We start from the raw sequence: 21903 nt of genomic DNA on the forward strand, positions 1-21903 counted from the left end.
CTGAATGCAAAATGGTGCATTTTGATTTTAGACTCTGCACATACATGAGGGTGCAATCCTTCCTTCCCTGAATTCCCAGCCCCCTCCCTGCTGGGTTTCAGAGTCTTTGGAGTGCTAGCGTGGCTCTCAGCTGCATTTGTAGCAAGCAGACATGAAGACAAAATTAGAAGGCTTTTTAAGTTTTCATGGATGTGTCACTGTCATCCAGTGTCATGTGAAGTCCAGTTTAATTCAGCTGTCTTTGAAGTTGGCCTTGAGATGCAGCTTTTGACCACAGCTTCAATTTTACTACAGGTGATGCAACCCAATTTCAAACAGGGGGGAGACAGGAAAGCCAGAAACTCAAATGCTGGTTTCTTGAATTTGTTTTTCTGTTCCAGCTAGACATTTCTCTTTTATAAAGTCATTCCCTCCTACCATTATATTATTGGTAGTGTCTCAATCTCAAATGAAAATGAATACTTACTGAGAAAAGATCATAAGTAGGTTCTGGTGAGGTCAGTGTTGAAGAACTTTCATATGAAGGGTTGGTAATATTTGAAGGCTGTGGCTTGTCCAGTGGTGTTGTGTCAGTGTCATCTTTGGACTACACAAAAGCACACAAACTTGCTTAAATTTCATCCTCTTCCCCCAGTGCATTAAATGGGGCACTTGAGCCTCTCTACCAGCTGGTGCACTGTTGTGATTCAACTGGCTTTATTGTCTAAATCTGTCTCTGGGCATGAACTGTGGTTTTGGTTGTTGCCTTATCTCAGGTCACTTTAAATTGGTATCTTTTTTCCTCTCCCTTCTTATTTTTAAGCCTCAGCAAAAAATGGGAGAGGAAGTGTGGCCCTGAAACAGTGCTTGGGGTAAAAAGTACTTGGTTAGTCCTGAGGGCTCTCTTTGAAACTATTTAAAAATCTAAGTGTTTCCTCTGGCTCTTGGCTGCTGGGTTTTGTTTTTACAAGATGATTCACAGTACCAGCAGGGAGTAGAACAGGAATGGACTTTGCTTCTAGGTAGACTTTCTTTCAGGTATGTTCTTGTATGTTTTGTAACATTTTTTTCCTCATCCCTCATTTCTCTAGCTTAGTTGTTGCTGACTGGTCTTGCATTTATCTGTTGCTAGCAAAATTAGTTAAGAGAAATCAAGCATGGAAGTGCATCAGTATAAAAACCTGCACTTCTCAATCCTACAGGCATTTCAGTTTGTTTGTTGGATCTGGTCTTTTTCCTATGAAATGTTTCAACCTCCAGATTGATAGAAATAGACGAGGAGAACAGGTGCCCTTCAATGGTTGTAATTCCTCACTTCCCTAAGGGTGAGTTTCTGGGCAGGCAAAGGCTTCTGCACTGCTGTGGGGCAGTTAAACCAGCTTTGGGCCAGTCCTTGGTGTAGGAAGTGTCTGTGTGAGCAGAGATTTGGCTGGAGGGGTCTGGTTCAAATGTGAACCCCTGTCCAAGGCAAGGTGTGAGCCTTCCCCCCTTTGTCTGTGTCTCAGTCTGAGCAGCTCAAGTGTGAAGTGATCAGGAATGTTTCTAGCTTAACCAAATGTATGGAGAAACTGAAAGTTATGAATTTGAGAAGTGCAGTTGTCCCTCCCCTCCCCAGCTTTGTGTTCCCCACTGCCACCTACCTTGAAGTGCTGGAAGCTGATGTTGTTCTTCCTGAACCTGAGGTAAGAGTATCCAATCAGAGCCATAATTCCAGTAACTAGACAGATGCCAAAGAATATTCCTGTCCCAGTACTGGCATGGAGAGGAGCCTGGAAAAAGGGAAGAGGGTGAGTGAGCTCTGGGTGGGCACTGGTCAGCTTACAGCACCCAAGAACATGCAGTGTCCCTTTGAGATATGCTATGGTCCTTGTGCTTGGGATTCCTGCTAGGTGTTCCTTAGAGACATTTGAATGTGGCCTTTTGATAGAATTACAGAAAAGTTTATGTGGAAATAGATGATTGAATCCATCTGTTTCTCCCAGCACTGCCAAGCCCATCACGAAACCTTGTGGACCAAGGAGACAGCTGGGTAACTGGGAGAATTTGCAGGAATTCATGCAGGCAAAAGGTATCTATGTTCAAAACATTGTTTTGGATAGGAATGAATGCCAAGGCAAGAGTAAACAAGGTTCCTTAAAAGCTTTAAAGTGGAAGAACTAAAATGGAGCTTTTAAAAATCTGTTACGTACATGAGCTCCATTATTTTACATACAGAAAACAAATTTGTAACTGTGGGAAGAAATTGTTCAGACAAATTTTTGCTATCACTGGTACTTTGTTTTCAACTTCTAATTCTCTTTGAAAGTAACCTTTTAAGCTGAAAGCTGCATATATGCCAGGGAAACTGGGAATATACAAATGTCAGCAATGAGTTTAGGGTAAAATAAGAGAGTTATCTCTCACCACCCCAAAAACCTGAATCGCCATGCACTTACAGGTTCTGATGGAGCCTTTAAAGGCTCTGAAATGATGTGGATTATCCCATTGGAAGCAATTATATCCCACTCAACAATAGCACTTCTGTCCACATACCGGATCTTGCTCTGCCAGGAAAAGAAGCAATGAGAGCTGAGCTTTTTCCCTTCTCTCTCTGGTACTGAAATTGACATTAAGATGATTTCCCCACCTCAGTAGCTGAGTGCCCAGTTCACCAGAGAGAAAAAAAACATGGAAAGTTACACTACTGCCTCCCTGGACATCAGCCTGGGATGGCCCCTGGTTCTCCTGTGCATGGAGTAGCCATCATCATTACCTGCATGTTGCCCTTTTTATTTTCTTTCTTTCTAACTTTTGTGATCTTTGTGAAGTTGCAAAGCTCTGCCTAGAAGTGCAGTCATTCCTGAGTGCCACGCAGCCACTTTCACTGCAGAGGATGCCACCTGCCACTCGAGTTTGCTCGCTGTGAGCAAGGCTCTCTTGGCATCTCCTGCCTTTTCCATAAAGTTACCAAGAAACTTCACAAATGCCAACATCTTTTTTTAATGTTAAACTGCTGCTTTCATCTCTTTACCTGTCACACAGCCATCTCCCACAGACCTACCAAACTGAAGGGAGAGCAAAATGAAGCCCATATCCCCATTTTTCCATTCCTGAAAGCCACTTCAACAGCTTCCTTTGAGTTTTTCAGGTAAGAGATGTCCATCTGCAAGCTGGTAAATTTGCAGTCTGGAGAGAAAAGAGCCTTCTAAACTCAGTCTCTCATTGTTGCCCACTCTAACCTTATCCAATAAGAATAAGGATAAGAAGAAGAAAAGCACAAAGATGGGAAATTTATTATGGAGGTACCTGGTCAGCTGTGGGGACTTGATGTTCCTGGCCCTCCGTGCTTGTAATGAGGAGTTTTTTCCCTAGATGAGTGAGAAGGGTGGTTCCATTGGTCAAATCCTCATAAAACATTATATTGGCATTAGATAAATGATACTCAATGTCTCTCCCAGAAAGGGTCTGCAAATGAGGACACAAAACAAGGAGTGTTAATTGGTCTCATTAATCCTTTGGATTTACTAGCAAGCTGTGTGCCTGTGATCTTTTTCCCCCTCTGCTATTAATGCTGCAGCATTAGAGGTTATTGGGAAATCTGCATGGGAACAGTGGGACATTCTGTCCCTGCTGGCCTCTGATGGCAGGACCTTAATTCCAGTAGGACAAAGGATTTTACTCCCCTGTAGGATGACCTGAAGTGATGAGGCTCAGAGATATTCCAAACAGCTTGAAGATGTGAACCAATGAATAAACTCTTATCAATTGTTTGAAACAGTGTTTGATTGAAGGAATAAAAAAAGAATAAAAAAGGAAAAGCATAGAAATAAAGTTAGGAATGTATTCCTTTAATGTATTTGTAGGAAATATCAGAACTGTATGCTGTTTTTTTCAAATAACTGAGCTCCATGCTAATGAGCCAGAACAGACTTCATTCATCTATGGCAGACTCCTTCGTACCAGGGTAACTAAAGTCCCTGATGGAAAAGTCTCTGTAGTGACTTTAACACTCAATAACCTTGCACCCCTAACCATGGAAGGGAAATGGAAACACTGAATTAATGTCTTTTCTGAGCACAGTTGAAATTCTCTAGGGTTAAGCAGAAGTCACATCATACTAAGATTATTTTTCTAAGCTTAAATTTCAATGGGATGCAGAAACCCATAATAACTGTTTAAGAAGTGTTATTAGAACAAGGAAGGAAAAAAGGAGAAAAACCTTGACCTCATTTTCCTTTAACCCACTGTCGTTGGGAGCAAAGAGCGTGGCCTGCACTGACAGGTCTGTGAGGTATTGCAGGAACTCTCTCCCCTTCCTGGAGGTGTTGGAGTAAGCCATGATGTCCTAAGCAAAAAGAAAATCCAGCTTTACTAGAGAGCAATTGTGCACTCCTGTGTGGAGAGCAGCAGAGATGACACTGAATAAATGACAACAAAGGAATTCTGTTATTAGCCATGAAGCAGCTTTGGAGTGACTTTCCAAAGAAGTTTGTATCCAAAACTCAGCTCCAGCTGCTAATTTGATGAGTACATATTAAACTGATTTGCAGACATTGGGCCTCTGTTGTCTTTGAGGCTGCTGATACATATTAGTGCCTTTCTGAGTAGTGACATGAAAAGAACTCTTAACATTACGTCTTTTACCGCTAGCAGTTCAATGAAATTACAAAGCACAGTGCCTCTTGTGATGCTTGAAAAGCTGTGCAGTCTCTAAGCTAAAGCTGCATCAGGATTTTAATTCCAGCTGAATTGTAGAACCCAGAAACCTCTTTGGAGCAAGTAGTTAAAAAAGTAGTAACTAAGTTCTGGTTTGCATTTAGACCAGATAGGTGCAGATTTAGACCACTCTGCCTTGGTGGGTGTAGCATTTACATTCTCTGAACCTGAGCGAAGCAGAGAAGAGAATGATCAAAACAATTCTTATCTCATTTGCTGCTCCTGTTGTTTTGTGAACGTGTGGAATGTGTTGGAAGATTATTTACCTGAAGGAATTTGGTAATTGGATTCTGGTGTGAGTGTTTTGTTTTCTTGACCAATCTCTGCAAGCTGTGTCCTGATGGTTGGTCAGGAGATAGTGACAAGATTGTGTTCAGTTGAGTTCTTGTTCCATTTCAATTTAGATATAGTGTAATATAGTATAGAATAATATAGTATAATAAAGTAATTAATTAGCCTTCTGAATCAATGGAGTCAGATGGTCAGATGCATCATTCTTCCCAGACAATGGGGTTGCCTGATTTATTATAAGTGGGCTAGCAAAGCAAACCCTGGATACAACACTCAGGGCCTGCTTTGCTCCACTCCCACCCCAGCCTTTGTTCCTACCGAGAGGAAGTTTGTCAGCGTTGGGAAGGACATCAGCACTTGCAGCAAGTTCCCACTACAGGAGATGCCATCCCCCACGTAGCCTGGCTTGCAGGTGCAGTTCACCTCTGAAAGGTACAAACAGAGAGAGCTGTATGGGCAAACAGCCTTTCCAAGAAAGCTTTAGGCTGCCCTGTGCCTGAAAAACTACTTGTAAGCAGCAGGTTAGGTTTTTATAAAGTTAACACTGCAAGAGACTGCCAATTTTTTATCTACCAGCCTGTGGCTGATGGAAGGAACCAAAACTTGGCTGCTGCTCTCATTTTCACAGAGGGATGAGGCAAAGGCCCCTCTTACCTTTCTCCCTGTAGCAGAAAACATCCCAGGTTTCGCTCAGGTTGACTCTTCTCCCGTAGTCCACAATGCCGACGTATCCGGAGCCGCAGTTTGGGGAGGAGAAGGCGGTGGGGTAGCCCACCCTGCCACCATCCAGCCAGCCAGCAGAGCACAGGTGGTACCTCGCCTGCATCAGCACAGCCACAAGGCAAAACTCAGGGGAAAAGCCAGGTGGTGGGGCTGGGGAACTGCACATGGAATGGACAGAGCCCCGGGGCACTCAGGCAGCACCAGCCCTCACGTTTTGCTAAAGGTGCCTCTGAACAGCGAGTGTCTTTCTTCCCTCCAGAATTGGAAGGAGCCAGAAAGAGACAGTGAGTCTGACCCACTCTTCTAAAACAAGTTTTGCAAGCCCAAGCTGGGATGCTCATCACACTGACTCATCAGGCAATATGGAAACGGGTCTGTTAACAGCATTTGAGGAAAAGACTCCTGGAGACTTACTTTAAAGAAATAAATAAAGCATAACTCTGAAGTGCACATTTAAGAAGTGTTAATAATTAAAATCCCCTTGAAAATACTCTGAAAACCTGACTACCTTGCACCCCAGCATCACTAGAAACAAGAACTTGGCAAATTATTTCAGCGCTGTGCGAGCATGCGTGAAACGAATAAGAAGTCTGAAAATTGCTCCCAGCCAAACATACCCTGGGGCATGGGTGAAGGAAAGGAGGGAAAATTATGCTCATTAGCACAGAGCATCCTCCTTGCTCCTCCCTCTCCATTTACTCTGTGTCAGTGCTGTTTGGGGATGTCCTCCCTGGGAGAGGCCTCCTCACCTTCTGTGCGTACAGCAGCTGCTCGTAGGTAGCCACGGTGGCTGACTCATTGGCACAGGCCTCCCTGGCCTGCTCGTAGGTCATCCTGTACTGCCCCACGGGGGACCTCAGGTGGAACACCCCCACCGTGGTGTCTGCAAAGAGAGACAAGGACCAGCTCCTCCTGAAGGGGCTCCTATGGTGTTGCGGTGTGTTTTAAACTTTCACGTCCCTTCCCCAGGTGTGCCAATACCGGTCTCCCTTCCCCCCTCACCCCCTTGCTGAGTGAGTCCTGTCAATCAGGCTTAACATTCCAACAAGGCGTTGTGCGGTTGGGCAAGTTCAAAGGATGCCCCTCAGGCCCAGAGGTCATTGGCCTGTCTAGGTGTCCCTCGTCCCTTGAGACCCCGTCCCCCCCACCTGGTTGGTGGCTCACCTGTCCCCTCCCCTCCCCCTGAGCTTAAAAGGTGAAGCAGGCCATGCGGTCGCGATTCTGTTGGAGCTGTTCCTAAGATTCAGACCTCTGTAACCATGGAATAAACCTCTGGATATTAAACCCTCCAGCAGAATCCTCTCCTTTTTCTCTTCACCATCGCTTGAAGCTTTCCTCCTGAGGTAAATGGAGCTCCTAACAAGCCTGGACTTGTTTAGTGCCCAGCTGCAACCACCAGCAAGCTAAAGGTGTCTCTGGGGTGATACATCACAGATGCCGCCTTTGGCTCAGCAGCAAGGGTCAGACTGGCCCAGGCACAATCTAACTGGTAATATTGGGATTCATATTCCAATACTATGGCGCACAGTCAGCTGTGCCATACAAACACCCACGGATTTTGTGAATTCTCATTAGAGCAGATTGGTTCCTCAGGGGTAGTGTTGCTACCTCGACTGCCCTCACATATGGTTTCACGATAAATTCATGTTCACATATAATTGCTATCAAACATAACTTTTTGTTGGAGAATTTTGCTCAGACATGGCTTGAAGGGAAAAAGGCCATGAAAATATACAGCTGATGGAAAAGTAAAAGGCAGCTGTAAGCAGCTAATTCTCAAGCCTATTTCCCAGGCATGTTTCGGTAAACAGCAAGAGTTCTCAAGCTTGTCTTCAATAACAAGTAAATACCTTGTCCTTGGATAAAGTATGGGAAAGTAAAAGTAAGTTTTGAGAACCTTTCATATCAGGGTGAGAACACAAATCTTGGTTTCAATAACAAACCACGGGTATTGAAAACAAAAGGAGGGATTAGTGTTTAAATCTGTGACCTATGATGAGCTCAGATTTTGCAATATGTATGAGCTTAATTAACACTGTTATAAAATATGCCCAGTGAATCAATAAACTGGAGCTCGATGTTGATCAATTAAGATGGGTCATCTCCCTTCACTTCGTCAACTTTTATAACCATTTATTGCTGGATGAGGGCTATGTACAAATTACGAACAGGATGGAACTGCTAGGAACGCATTTTGAGCTGTTTTATTTTTTAGCATCAGTCTCATTACGTGGTTATGACAATAAGAAGATGCCATCAGCTCACATCTCAGGCAGCAGACTAAGAATTTAACGTTACAACTTACTTTAAAAGTTTTTTGACCAATCACACAAAGCAAAAACCTATTGAGAGTAGTTCTATCCAACCACTATAAATACATGTACCTTTGGTTAAAACAATGCTTGCTTATTTCTAATACAATACCTGCTTGTAAGCCTTAAAACAGAATGTACAGAGCTCCATTATTAAGCTTAGAACTTCCTAACACCTTGCTAGATGTACTTTTCTGCAGCTTAGGGAGTTATTCTAGACAAGCATAAATACACAAAGCATTGTTCTATTTGTCTATTACTTTTCTACTTCTTAACATAATTTTTCTGCTGACCAATCTCATGGCTGCTGCTTAGCTCTAAGCACAGTTCTGCTGTCTCTGAGGCCTTTTGTAGCTTTCCCAAAACCCTCTGATTTTAAGGATTCCCACAATGTTCCAGCTGTAATCTCATTGTTTCATAGGACATTAAGTAGAGGCCTGAGTGAGTTTGCAGCTCCTGGTCACTGGCCCCAGGGCACAGGGCTGGTGGTGTGCAAGGAATGTCCTCCTTGTCATTTCATTTTCTGAAAAATACCTTTTCTAGTATTTTTCTCCTGAGAAGCTGAGAAGCCTCAGAAACAAAATGTAAACAATAATTATTTGCTGTTGTGGAATGCAACAGGTGCATCTTTGACAGGTCTCATGTCGTTGTTTTTACATGATGACCAATCACAGCTCCATCTGTGTCAGGACTCTGGTCAGCCACATAAAATAATAAATCAGCCTTCTGTAGCATGGAGTCAAGATTCTCATCCCTTCCCACAAGCACCCCCACCCCTGCTCACCTTGGAAGTGCAGGTCAGCACAGGCAGCATCGGGGTGGCACTGCCCGTTCTCCTGCAGGCAGCGGTCCAGGGGCAGCTGCATCACGGAGCAGTTCAGCCCATCACCAATGAAACTGCTTTTGCACTCACACCTGCGTCTGCCCTGCTCAGGGAGAGAAGGGAAAAAGCCAAGACAAGCATTTAACTGATGTGACACCAGTGTTTCAGGCAGCATTCTGAACTGGTGGGGAAATTTCACTTGATATAAGCAGGAATGGACAAACAGAAGATTTGCTAACTAACAACTAAGCAACAAAATTTACACATGTACTTGGGTGCTTTGCTGAAATAACACCAAAGCATAATTCAATCCACAAAGTTAATAACATTCACTGGAGGGTTCCATGACATGTAATTCACAAAAAATGGATGGCAAACATATCAAAGTGATATTTAAATATCTGGGCACAGAAGCAAGCATGGAATTTAACAGCCCACTGCTAGTAATAAATGAGAGCTATAAGCCAAGCAGGAATTGGTGACATCCAGGGACTATGATGGTTAACAGCTGGAATAGATTATCAGCAAGATTTTTCTAGATCAGCCTAGATCAGGAAGGCAGCTCAGGCAAGACACCAAAATGGAATGGAGAAGTGATCCTGCAAGCACGAGGACAAATGCTGGATCAAGTCACCTGCACAGGTTTTCCCTAACCACACTGATTACGTGGATCATGGAATGTTTATAATGTGGCTGCAGAGTTTTTCAAGTTGAGTTCAAACAATCAACAAGTGACTCTATTCTCCCAGCTGTCCCTTTGGCTTCCAAAATGTATTTAATTTTAATCCAATAAATTAGGATAGACAGGGAGAGCTAAGATTGGGACAGAAAGACTATGCATGCAAAACATCCCAGGTTCTGTGTTACCCCATTCCCCAGAGCAAAGATGTCAAAATGGTTCTCAGCCTTCAGCTGAGGCATGTCACCATGATATTTTCTGAAAAATCCTCTTTGCCCAGGATTTTCTCCTGGGAAGCTGAGAGGCCTCAGAAAACAATGAAAACAATAATTACCTGATTGCTTGGGAGTGTGGTCTGGAGATGGTTTACCAACAGGTGCATCTTTGATTGGTTCCATGTGAATTGTTTTTAATTAATGACCAATCACCTTCAGCTGTGTCAGACTCAGGAGTCAGTCACGAGCTTTCATTATCATTCTTGTTTAGCCTTCTGATGTCTCCTTTCTCTTTCTATAGTATAGTTTTAGTATAGCATTCTTTCAATATAGTAAATCAGGCTTCTGAGAACATGGAATCAAATTCTTATCTCTCACCTGATCCTGGGGATCTCACAATACCACAGAGGCATACCAAACTGATGTGGAAAGTAGGTTGGAGCTAAGTAAAGGTTGTTTTAGAAAACAGAGATTTAGAGAGGTGCAGGGTGTGATCCTGCCAGAGGAGACTTCTGCTGGTATCAGGGAGAAACTCCTCAGACTTCCCTGCTGGGGACAGAAATAATTCAACTTACAGGTCCTGTGACAATGCAGATGGCATGCTCGTGGCAGCCTCCATTGAAGCCATCAGCACAAGGGTTTATGGGCAGGCAGGTGAAGCCATCTCCCTTGTAGCCCTTCTGGCAGCTGCAGAAGACTTTCACCCCGTGCTGCGTGCATTCAGCAGCCTTGTGGCACCCACCATTGTTCTGTTTGCAAAGTTCTGCAGCTGCAGGGGAAAAAAACAAATCAGTAAAGTCTGCTTTTAAAGATGTTCTTCATAAAGACAAACCATCATTTGTAGAGGGATATAGTATGGGTAAATAAAGGTGGTATAGAATGTACTCTTATCCCTTAAAGAGTTGCACCTGGGTTAATTACTGAAGATTAGGAGCAGGCCTGATGATAACAGGCCACACCTGCAGCCAATTAAGAGTGTTATAAAAGAGTGGATTGGTGGGGACGGGAGTCAGTTGGCTGTTGTGAGGACAAGGAAGAGTCAGTGCCTAGAGGAGCTGCCTACAAGAAACATCAAGGCGGTATGAAACTCTAGCAATATGGAACTCTTGCAATATAATGACAACAATCACTAGTTGTTTCATACTAAAAATACTAGAATACTCGTAGGGGGGAAAAAAATCTGTTCCCATTTCCTGAGGTATTACTGAATTTCTGTGAGTCTATCCCTTATGGCTCTGACAGTCTTGTCAGGATGATCTTGATTCAGGGTGGGCAGTGACTGCGTTTCTGTGTGTGTGCAAGAGGGAAGAGCCTGCCCTGTGGCCCTGGGTGGGGTGGGAGCTCACCTGTGCATGTGATGCCATCCCCATCATACAAGGGCTTGCACTGGCATGTGTTGTTCTCCGTGCAGATGGCGTTGGGCGAGCAGCTCGGGGAGCACACTGGGGGCAGAGCTGCAGGGAAGGCAGCACAGCTGGAATCAAACAGCTCTGGCAACACAATGCCCCCATTTGATGCAGGAGGAGAACCCTTAGTACCAGTCTGGATAACTGGAATTTTATAAGAATTTTATTTTTGATTGCTTCAGCCCAAATCCTCTCCATAAGGGGAGGCAGGAACTCATATTGCCTTATCACAAAAGAGGAGAGAGTGGGGTGAAGGGAGCAGAGTTCCTAAGTGCTCCTGACATTTTTTAACCCTTTCTGTGTTATCTATAGAAACCTTCTGTTGAACTGCAAGTAGTTTCAAGCCCTATCTCCATGGGCAGACTGGTGAGAGCAGGCACAGACCTAGCTTGGTTTCACAGAGCCGGCCAGTCCATCCTGTTTCACAGAAACATCGTCCTGTCCCCGAGTATCCTTCATCGCACTGCCCGTTGTTCTTGCATTCACAAGCTAGAAAAGAAACACAGAGATCACGTGCAGAGGGGGAAAGTCTTTCTCTAACATCATCATGCCAGTTTAGATACGGTATTATGCAGAAATAATTTAGATGAGTCTAACTTCATGGTATTTCACCATGAGGCCAGTCAAGCAGAGGAGCAGACTTTCCAGAGTGGTTGAGCAATAGTCATCCTCGGAGGTTTTCAAGTCCTGGCAGGAAAAGTCCTGAACAACATGAGCTCAGAACTGACCCTGTTTTGAGAAGGAGTTGGGCTAGAGACCTTCTGAAACCCCTTTCCAATCTGAGTTAATCTGTGGTCCTGTGATTTTATAATTGGCATTTGTTCAATATCTCTCTGAAAGTGAGTATTGACCTGCACATTGCAGTGGAGTAGGAAACTGCAGGGAGAGTTCTGGCAGGAAAGAGTTAACAGCTGAACTGAAGACCCAGACAAATCAGTCCTAATGAACAGCACCTGTTAATTGTGGGGAGGCCAGAGAAAAACAAGGTGTGTTGAGGGACAGTGCTTGGCTGCTCTGTAGGAGGAGGTGCAGCTGAGCAAGGAAGCCAGATATGAGGTTAGTGAGCTTTTCTGTAATTTCTTTTTTTAGAGTTTCAGATATTTTCGTGACTAAAAGCTTTTGGATTCCTTCAAATTCTTCTATAGGTGAGGCATTGCTGCTTCTGCCCTCCAGTCTGAGTTGTAATGGTCTGTTTAATCTATAGGTGATGTTTTTCCTCTCCTCTTTGGGCCCTGCAATAACTTATGTGCTGAACCCTTCCAAAAGAATGATTCATGGCTCTCTGTTTTATAATGTTATGCTGTAGCCTCCCTTATGGTCTCATCCTTCCACTTGAAATATTGTTGTTTAGGGAAGAAAATTATGGGGATTTGTGCAACCAATTTTTTGCATAATTGTCCTGCTGAAAAGGAGCTTCACTTGCTGGCTTTTTAAATGTAATTTGATTAGTTAATTTTTGTCTGGCTTAAATCTACATCCAAAGGAAGGGGCTAAAAATTTTTTCTCTTAAATTTCATAATTTGGTTTCTAGGTAATGGCTGATATGTTTTATGCTACGGTGTGCTATAAAGTGGATGACTTGTAGCTAGTTATAATCCTGAGACTCTGTGTCCAAGCCTGTTGTTTTGCCTATAACCTCCCATCCTACATGCCTCAGGAACAGCACAGGTGCACAGGGTTAGGATGGAAGCATTAATCTTGTAACTTCTTACCCGAAAGGCTTTATGTCAGGAAAACATTTAAGTTTAAAGGGAGATATTGACCCTGCTGCCACCTAGTTTACATTTGAAGTGAGAGAGAGGTGGATTTTGTGAGCAGCTGCTTGGCTGTCCCTCTTCACAAACAGCCCTTGCCTTGGTGTCCGTTTTCCAAGTAACACATGGCCTCCTTCATTCCTTGAGGAGCAATGTTACTAACATCCTCTCTTAAGCTTTATGGGGATGGAGGAGAAAGCTGTGCTGTAGCTAAAATCACTTGTTACTGGAGGCCATGCTTCTTTTCTATTACTGATTTACAGTGTAGGGGTAGGAGGCCCTGTGCAGACACAGCCCTGCAACCTCTGCCTGCCGTCTTCTCCTCCCTTCCAAGACCTTGTGCCATGCTGTGGTGTAAGGAGGCACTTGGGAAAAATACTGATATTTAGAGGGCAGCTTTCCTTGGCTTGCTCAGAAGCTCCCTGCTGTCACAGCAGTTGAGTCTGGCAGTGGGCAGGGAGCTCAGACGTACCCCTGCAGGTGAAGCCGTACCGGCCGGGCAGGCATAGCTCGCACGCGGTCCCGTTGAAGCCGCCGCTGCAGCGACACTCTCCTGTCCCCGTGTACCCGTCATCACAGGAGCCATGGCCATTGCAGGGGGTCTCTGGGCCCCCTGGGCAAGCTGAAAGAAAAGAAAACTGGTTCTTGAGCTCAGGTGCATGTTTATTCGTTGTCACTGTTGGTTCTGTGGTGTTCTGTAAAAATCATTGTGCGGGGAATGCCTGTAAATGCATACACTCCTGAGGTGTGTAAAAGTGGCTGTGACACTTGGGACTACTATGAGCCTTGCGCTCCAAGTTCCCTGACACACTTCCACAGCTCCTATCAGAAAGGTGCTGAGGATCCTTCCAGCCCTGATTTGTGGATGCTGTTATCTGGCTGCTTGCTCATTCAGACCCATCTGTGAATGGCACTTCCCAAATCAAGCCTTTATTGAGTGTCTCTATGGGTCTATGTGCTGTCAGGGTGACCCCAAAGGCCCCAAATGCATGGGATCTGCATGTGTCTCTCTGTGAAATCGGGGCAGAGTAAGATGGCAGGGTTGTGTGTGGCTGGACCTCTCTGCCAGCAGAGATCCTGACCTGGATGGTGACCGGGTGTGCCCTGATGGAGGCTGCAGTACTGCTCCCCTGGCAGGTGAAGGAGAACAGTCTGGAAGTGTCTGATAACAAACTGCTGAGATGGAGCCTCCCAGATGGTCTCCACCTGTTCAGAACTAAAATTCCTGAGCTTACTCTGCTGATGAGTGCACTTGCCTGTGGCTGAGCAATTATGTACTGGTTCTCAGCTGTGTGCTGGTATTGCTGTGTAAACTCGAGCCTGTGTTTAAAGGACTTTCAGCTGGTGACCTGCTCAGCAGGACAGCCTTTAGTCTCTGTAGCACTCACCTGCTATCACTATGGAGTTTAAAACTTCTAAATGTGAGGAGATAATCTGAATTGAAGAAGCACTTCACACCTTGTGCCCTTCAGCTCTTTCAACCCTCATTTTGCAGCTGGTCTCTCCTCGCGCCCCTTTTCCCAGTTCTCCCAGTTTTGCCTGCTGGGCGCTACCCAGCTGCACTGGGGAGGGGGAGGGCACAGGATGGCCGTGGGGGTGGGAACCGTACCTTGGCAGTCTGGCCCGAAGTAGCCCTTGCAGCACTTGGCTACGCGGATGGCCATGGAGCAGTTCCTGCGGCAGCCGTCCCTCCGCAGCCCGTAGGACTCGTAGGTGCACCACTGGATCCCTTCCTGCGGCAGCACGGAGAGGGGAGGGGGGAGAACACAGCAGAATGAGTGCTGCTGCTGGAGTTTGGGCTTTTCCTCTTTAAATTGTAATTTCTGGTGGGCCTTGTATCAAAATGTGACGTGTGAAGGGGGCGGGTGGGAGATTCCCACCCTCTCTGATTCCTGTCATGCTGAGCAGCATTCCTGGGAGTGCAGGGGCTGCTCTGGAGTCAGCTGAAGTACTTTTACACTGAGTGCTATGAGACCAACAAGCATCCCACCACCAGCACTCTCATGTTTACCCAGGGACAGCTTTGTCACTTGTTGTAGATGAATGATGAGATGATTGGCTCTCACAATTAAAAAATAACTATTGTGTGACTATTAAGAAAAGCTTTAGTGATGTACAGTTATGTTATTGTAGTTTAGATGCCCTCTGCTCTCCCCACAGTTCCCTTTCCCCCTGTATTGTTGCCATCAGACAGCCTGGGCTGTCCAGGACAGGTACAAAGAAGCTGCGCAGGTGTCCCTGGCGTGGGGCAGTGGGGAATGGAAAAGCTTGGGGGTGCTCAGGGGGGCAGCATGGCAACACCTGACCTCCAACCCAGTGACAAGAAAGCATCTCCACTGATAAATTGCAAAGAAGAGCTGAGTGACAGACTTTGGGAGGGGCCAGGGCTGGCTGATGCAACGCCCAGGGATGTAAAACACTGAGCATCCCTCTTCTAGACGAACTGGCCACGTGATTTCCATGAGGGGCAGTTCCCAGCACTGTGAATTTTTCCTTATATAGTCCTTTTGTTGTATTTTTAAGGTTTAATAAACCTTTTTAAATTTTCAAAGTGAGCAGTTGTTTCTCACAACTTAATAGTGCGGTAGCACCGTCAAAGGTTCTCTTTTTATTTATTCTAAGAAACTTTTTGGTTTGCTGTTGTGAAGTATAGAGAAGAGCATGTCAGTCTGCTTATGTGTGAGATTTGAATGTTTTACCTTTGGTTTTGTCCCTGGAGGGCATTTTGAGTTACTGAAACAGCTAGCACAATGCCCCTGGAAAAGAGAACAAAAAGTATATTAAAATAATGGCTATAAAAGCCTATTTGACTTGAACAAAAAGTCTGTTTTATGAGAGCAGAAAAGGTAAAGTTTATTGTACTTAAAAAATTAATAGAAAACTGTAGAGGAGCAAGAGAGGAGAGTGACAACAAAGTAGTTGCAATAACTTAGTACTGCAAAAATAGAAGAAAATAGTTTGAATACCAGAATATAAGTTCTGGAAGGGGAAACTGGTCTGGGTTTAAAGAAGGAGGGAGGAGATGATGAATGTTCTTCAAACAAGTATTGATGTCATCTGTATTAGTCCTGGATGTCTAATTTAGAGTACAGAGAAGTGTTTGCTTCTCAGGAACTGCTTATGAGATGTGAGGAAATGGTATCTGTTTAATTTCATTAAATGACATAATAAACAAAAGGCAAGTTGAGCAGATGGGATATCCACAATTGTTGGTTTTATAATTGAAAATACATGTCCTGAGAAGCTTTTTTAAAGGTTAACTACCTGAAAGTTCTTTTACTTCTAGGAAATTTTTTCATACTTTCAAATTAAACTTGAAGTAAACTTGGTCTTATAACTGTTTGAAGGTGACTTTCAAAATTTCCCATTTGTGGGACCCATTAAAGCTCATAGAGGAAACTTCCTCCACGCTAACAGTGCCTGTTCAGGTGTGTTAAAAACAAGAAATGTCAGAGACTGAGACAGAGTAGGCAGTTCTGTATCTTGTGTCCTTCATGCCCTGTGCTGCTAGAGTAGCAATGATGATGTTTTTTTAATAGGGGACTCTGTAAATGTGATCTCTAGTGTGAACTTCCACTAATTTAAAAGCATGACAGAAAGATTTGTCCTTGCTCAAGATTTTGCTTGCGAGTTTTTTTATGCTCTTCAGTGAGACCACTTGTCCTGTGTGCTGCTTTGAGTGGATAGAGGATTTGTGTTGTGCTGCATCCTGTATCCTTGAGTGGATGCAGCCAGCCTGCAGCAGAGGGGCTTTCCTGGCAGGAATGCTGGAGCTGCAGGGAGTGTTAGCCAATGAAGGTGCACATTGGGGTGTCTCTGCCAGGCTAGGGCACCCGTGGGGCACTGACCATGATCTCCACAGTGAGGAAGCTGTCGCAGCGGCCGCCCAGGCTGGGCTCTGCCAGCAGGCAGTTGATCCCGTAGGCGACGCCGCCGTCGAACTCCAGCTGCCGCTGCACCACCTTGCACTGCCCGTCGTTCAGGAAAAGGGAGCCCTGGGAGAGGGGGACAACAGGGCAAGTCATGAGCTGCTCCTCCTCCCTGAGGTTCTGCTCTCCTGCACCTTGCTCTTGGGGCAAGTGGAATGTCAAACTGTCCTGTCAGTAAAATTGATGGCTATAGGGGCTCAAACCTGGTTTTGGGGACTCTCTTCCTGTGGGCAGATGTTGGAGTTCCCAACACAGGAAGGATGTGGGCCTGTTGGAGCAAGTCCAGAGGAGGGTCATGGAGATACTCAGGGGGCTGGAGCACCTCTCTATGAGGATGGGCTGAGAAAGTTTGGTCTGTTCAGCTGGGGGACCCTTCCAGTCCCTAAGTGGGGATACGTGAGAATTGGAGAAGGATTTTTAGCGAGGGCATGTAATGATAAGACAAGGGATAGTGACTTTAAACTGAAAGAAGGTGGGTTTAGACTGGATTTTAGGAGGAAATTCTTTACTGTGAAGTTGGTGAGACACTGGAAGAAGTTGCCCAGAGAGTTGTGGATGCCCCATCCCTGGAAGTGTTCATGGCCAGATTGAATGGGACTCTGAGCAACTTGGTCTAGTGTAAGATGTCACTGTTCATAACAGGGAGGGGTGGAACAAGATGATCTTCAGGGTTCTTTCCAACCCCAATCATTCTATGATTTTATGATATCTTTCTTTTCTGAAGAGGAGACAATATGCCAGCCCCATGTTCACAGGTTTATCTTATGTGTATTTAGACTTAGATGCTTGCAGTTCTCAAAGAAAAATGAGGCATTGTTCTGGTTTATCAGGCTATGTGTGTGCCTGCAACCTTAGCTTGGAAGTGCTTACACATCAGAGTTTGCATGCAGGTGCTGCATTCATGGGGTTCAAATCCAGGCTGCTCTTAGTGGTTTTGCCCTAAGAAAACCTCTACTGTTGTAGAAGTTAGTGTACTGGTATTTCAGTTTCAAGGTGACTGAGAGCTGTTTTGAACAAATAGCATCTTACAACAGAGCCAATGGCAGCTCCAAAAAGTCCTGCAAACCATGCAGTTTGCTGAATTTGTTGCTGTGGCTCTTGGCATGCAGGGGTGATGACCAAGGGAGTTTTGGTGCCTCTGACTCTCCCTGGGGGCTGAGTTTGGGCTGCAGGAGCTGATCCTGCAGCAGGAGTGAGGAATAAACGCGCCAGCAGAGCGAACACTTACGATCTCCCCGTTATCCCCACAGCTCACAGTGAGGTTGGAGCCCTGCAGGGTCTTCAGTGGGCTGGAGCTGGGGAGCTGGTAGGCCAACACCTGGGAAAGAAAAGGGGAGCTGCACACATCTGGGATTGAGTGTTTTGCCTGTGGAAACACTCCCAAAACACAAGGGCTTACCGCAGCGTCGCGGACAATGTGGAATTTGAGGTACTGCACCAGTTTGTTGGTGTTGGCCCTCTTGAAGAGGAAGTCCTGCTGCTCCTGGGGCAGCCCACGGATGGCTGTGTCAGTGGGCCAGAAGAGTGTGACTGGTTTGTGAATGGGGTCGTTGATCAGCCCCAGCAGGTTGTTCTTCTGCAACACAGCAACAATTGGGACAGAAGATTAATGCTCTGTCCGAAGTGACACTGACCCTGTGGGGTGAATGTCAGGTGGAACTGAGGTGTGCTGCTCTGTGGGCTGCCTGGTCACTAAATACTTTGACTTTAAAAAGCAGATGTTGAGTTGAACTTGAGATACAGGAGGACAGAGCTGAGTGGGGAAGGGAAAGGTGGCTGTGGGTCTGTTTGACATCCCAAGCTCTGAGGGAGTGTGACTGGTGCTGAGCAGGTTTCTTGTATTCTTTCTGGTGAGCCCTTTGGCTCTCCTGAACAAAATCCTGCCAGTGATGACACATTCTGTGTTTTTGTCTTAAAAATAATTTACAATCTTTTCCCAATGGCTCCCTTTGTCTCTCATGTCCTTACCTCTAGCAAAGTGCTGAACAGAATGTACCCATGCTTGGCTGCAACCATTTTTAGACTTTCCTACAAAAAAAGAAAAGTGTGTAATTTACCTAAGAAATACATTATTTGGGTATTAAAAAGCAGATCAAAGCTTGCTTTTCCTGTAAGTCACTTTTAGTTACAAAATCAAAGATGCTGTATAAACCCTCTGCAGAAATCCTCTTATACTGTCTGTCTGTATATACACTTACATTATTGTATTATACTTACTTTAACTGTAATTCTGGTGAATATGAAATAGAATATTCAATTTATTTGTTTGTGTAAGGTCTTTTTTTGTTGACTTATATGATTTATATATCTGACCGTAATTGGAAAAGTCCCTGGGCTGGCAATGGTGATAAGCTGAACATACCTTCCTGAGGGGGAAATCCTGCATCTGTGAAGGGACGAGGATTTGGTTTATGACATGGATCACACCATTTGTGCCAACAGTATCACTGAGTACAATTTCAGCTTTGTTGTTCAAAACCACTGAATTCTGAAAAGGCAACAAAAATATTTTTTTTGGTGAAACCTTGTGGGAAAGTGAGGCTGATGCTGAATTGCTTTGATATCATGAGCCCAGGCCATCTTTTCTTTGCAACAAACAGTACTTTCAGCTTTTTGTTTTTTCAAACTCTTCTCGTGCTCATAAAGCCAGAGTCTGAGGATAAAATTGCTTGTGTCAAAGCAAGAGTTGTAGAACTCTTGGAATACAAAACAAGTGCTGAACTCTTCAGCTGAACAGGTAATCTTAGCTGAAAGTAATTTATTTGTTTTGTGCATCAGAGGAGGAAAGGGAACTGTTGCCATAATATTTTCTGAAAAATCCCTTTGCCATGATTTTTCTCCTGAGAAGCTGCAGAGGAAAAGAAAAACAATTATCTGCTGCTATGGAATGCAACAGGTGCATCTTTGATTGGTCCATGTTGGTTGTTTCTAATTAATGGCCAATCACAGTCAGCTGGCTTGGACTCTTTGAGAGTCACAAGCATTTGTTATTATTCCTTTCTATTCCTTGCTAGCCCTCTGATGAAATCCTTTATTTTTTTAGTATACTTATAATATATCATTTTCTTTTAATATAATATATATCATAAAATAATAGATCAGACTTCTGAAACATGGAGTCAAGATTCTTGTCTCTTTGCTTGTCCTGAGACCTGTGCAAACACAACCACATTTGGTGACCCCAAGTGAAGAAAAATTCCACAGGAACCATTGAAACTTTTAAAAAGGTGAATGAGAGTGGGCTGTTTTTCTGCTGTGTTCCCTGTCCCTCCATGTGTGGTTACCTGTGAGTAGCTGATGTGTATGAGGTCACCCTGCAGGGAGGTGATGTTGGTGACGGCTGTCAGGTCCTTGTACAGCAGGCTGGCACAAGCCACCATGTGGTACCGGAGCACCTGAGCCAGCACTCCTTTGGCAGTCCAGTCCTTGACCTGCAGTGGGCAATGGAGGGGCTGAGGAGCAGCTGTGCAAGGCATCTGAGGAGGAAAGCTCGTTTGTGCTGAGCCCTTTGACTCACCCGTGGGTCGCTGTTCAGTACATCTGTGTGAGGCACAAACAGGGTGAAAGGGCCGGGGCCTGAGATATCTCTGATGGACAAGGCCTGCCAAATGGAAGGAGGAAAAGCAGCAATGAGTTAATTCATGTGATGCCACACAGTGACGGGGACTGCCCTGCGCAGGGCAAGGTGGTGCCTGCAGCTCCATTGCTGTCATATTGAATTCCCTTCCCTGCAACACAAGGGTGAGAGAAATTCCTCATGTGGGCTTTGACTCCTAGCCTTGTCTGTCACCTTTGCTCACAGGTATTAGAAGATTTTGTCCTATAGCCATGTCTTAATTCCCTCATCTCTTGTTTGTTTTTGCAGTGGAGATAAAATTAATTACTCTTAGGAGTACAAATGGACCTGGGCTATTGCAGGCATTCTGCAATGAACACTGATAAACTGTCCTGGGGTGATTTTATGATGCTTGTATCTCTGATTGAGAGCTCTCTTAAAGCAAGAAGAAGCCACCTGTCTACCATGGTAGCAAAATTTAAACTGGATTAGAGGTCTTTAGGTTAGCAGGCCAGTATACAGGTCTGTGCTGCCCTGAGGCAGAGATTAAACAGAGAGTTGCTGTCTCCAGTCTCCAAAAATCAGTGAGAGCTGGCTACACACTAGCTGTCTTACAAGACACAGAGCACCCTGTGCTGCTTCAGGGAGGCAGCTGAAATTGTTGCCCTGTGGAGATGCAGAAGGGGTAGTAAATTGTAGGGAGATAGAATATAAGAAAATAAAGATGGTGTAGAAAGTAACATTACCCCTAAGGAGTTGCAGCTGGGCCAGTTATCAAAGATTAGGAACAGGCCTGACTTTAAGAGGCCACAGGTGTAAGCAATGAGAAGATGCTATAAAAGAGTGGGGTGGCTGGGTGAGAAGAGGACTGGAGTCAGTGGCTGCTTTGTGAAGAAGAAAGAGTCAGTGCTTTGAGGAGCTGTCCATGAGAAACACCAACAAGGTATGAAACTTTTGTGATAAGGAGACAACAGTAGGGAACAGGCCTGCAATAAGATGACAGCAGTAAATGAGGAGTATACTCCTGCTTCAGAATTCACAAGAGATGTGCTGGCAGATCTCAGACTGTGAATGGGTGAAAGCTTCAGTTTTATGCCCAGTCTGGATGTAGCCACAGCTCTCTCCACAGAGAGCAGCAGGCATGACTTTCCCAGGCCTTTTTCTGGGGAAGGCTGTGAGAAGATCAGAGAAAAGAATGGAAAACAATTCTTATCTCCACTTGCTGCACCTGTTGTTTTGTACATGTGGAATGTGTTATGGAGATTTGTTTACCAAAGGATGATTCCTTAATTGGCCACTGATGGTGTTTGGATTTATTGACAAATTGGATCTGCCTGTGTTGGACTGTCTGTAAAGGTGATGAACTTCTTAAATGAGTATAGTGTAAGATAGAATAACAAAGCAATTGATCAGCCTTCTGAGATCAATGCTAATTATTACCTGGCTGGGGGCCTGTGATGACATCTGTAGGCCTTACCTTTCTCTGGGACTTTGGTCATACTCATTAATGCTCTTGGTCATTAATACTGTTTTAGTGACAG

The 21903-nt window shown here is 44.7% G+C and overlaps 1 protein-coding gene across 4 annotated transcripts in view; it reads right to left on the bottom strand.

Annotated features, from left to right (window-relative positions):
* Positions 1-21903, bottom strand: part of STAB2 (stabilin 2) — an 83476-nt gene that overhangs the window by 2347 nt on the left and 59226 nt on the right. For 3 of the 4 annotated variants that reach the window (XM_074539015.1, XM_074539014.1, XM_074539011.1), the window contains 22 exons: positions 20324-20407; positions 20091-20237; positions 19169-19294; positions 18775-18834; positions 18206-18382; positions 18035-18124; positions 16726-16872; positions 15577-15633; positions 14487-14610; positions 13350-13499; positions 11508-11612; positions 11064-11171; positions 10293-10486; positions 8785-8926; positions 6438-6571; positions 5620-5785; positions 5284-5390; positions 4178-4303; positions 3265-3423; positions 2415-2522; positions 1620-1748; positions 467-586 (listed from right to left, as the gene is read on the bottom strand). In XM_074539015.1, coding sequence (XP_074395116.1) covers positions 467-586; positions 1620-1748; positions 2415-2522; positions 3265-3423; positions 4178-4303; positions 5284-5390; positions 5620-5785; positions 6438-6571; positions 8785-8926; positions 10293-10486; positions 11064-11171; positions 11508-11612; positions 13350-13499; positions 14487-14610; positions 15577-15633; positions 16726-16872; positions 18035-18124; positions 18206-18382; positions 18775-18834; positions 19169-19294; positions 20091-20237; positions 20324-20407 — 2760 coding nt within the window. The remainder of the gene's footprint in view (positions 1-466; positions 587-1619; positions 1749-2414; positions 2523-3264; positions 3424-4177; positions 4304-5283; positions 5391-5619; positions 5786-6437; positions 6572-8784; positions 8927-10292; positions 10487-11063; positions 11172-11507; positions 11613-13349; positions 13500-14486; positions 14611-15576; positions 15634-16725; positions 16873-18034; positions 18125-18205; positions 18383-18774; positions 18835-19168; positions 19295-20090; positions 20238-20323; positions 20408-21903) is intronic. The other variant, XM_026790886.2, reaches the window with a different exon arrangement.

The sequence above is a fragment of the Zonotrichia albicollis genome, chromosome 4 (genome assembly GCF_047830755.1).
Source record: "Zonotrichia albicollis isolate bZonAlb1 chromosome 4, bZonAlb1.hap1, whole genome shotgun sequence".
In the NCBI taxonomy this organism is placed as follows: domain Eukaryota; kingdom Metazoa; phylum Chordata; class Aves; order Passeriformes; family Passerellidae; genus Zonotrichia; species Zonotrichia albicollis.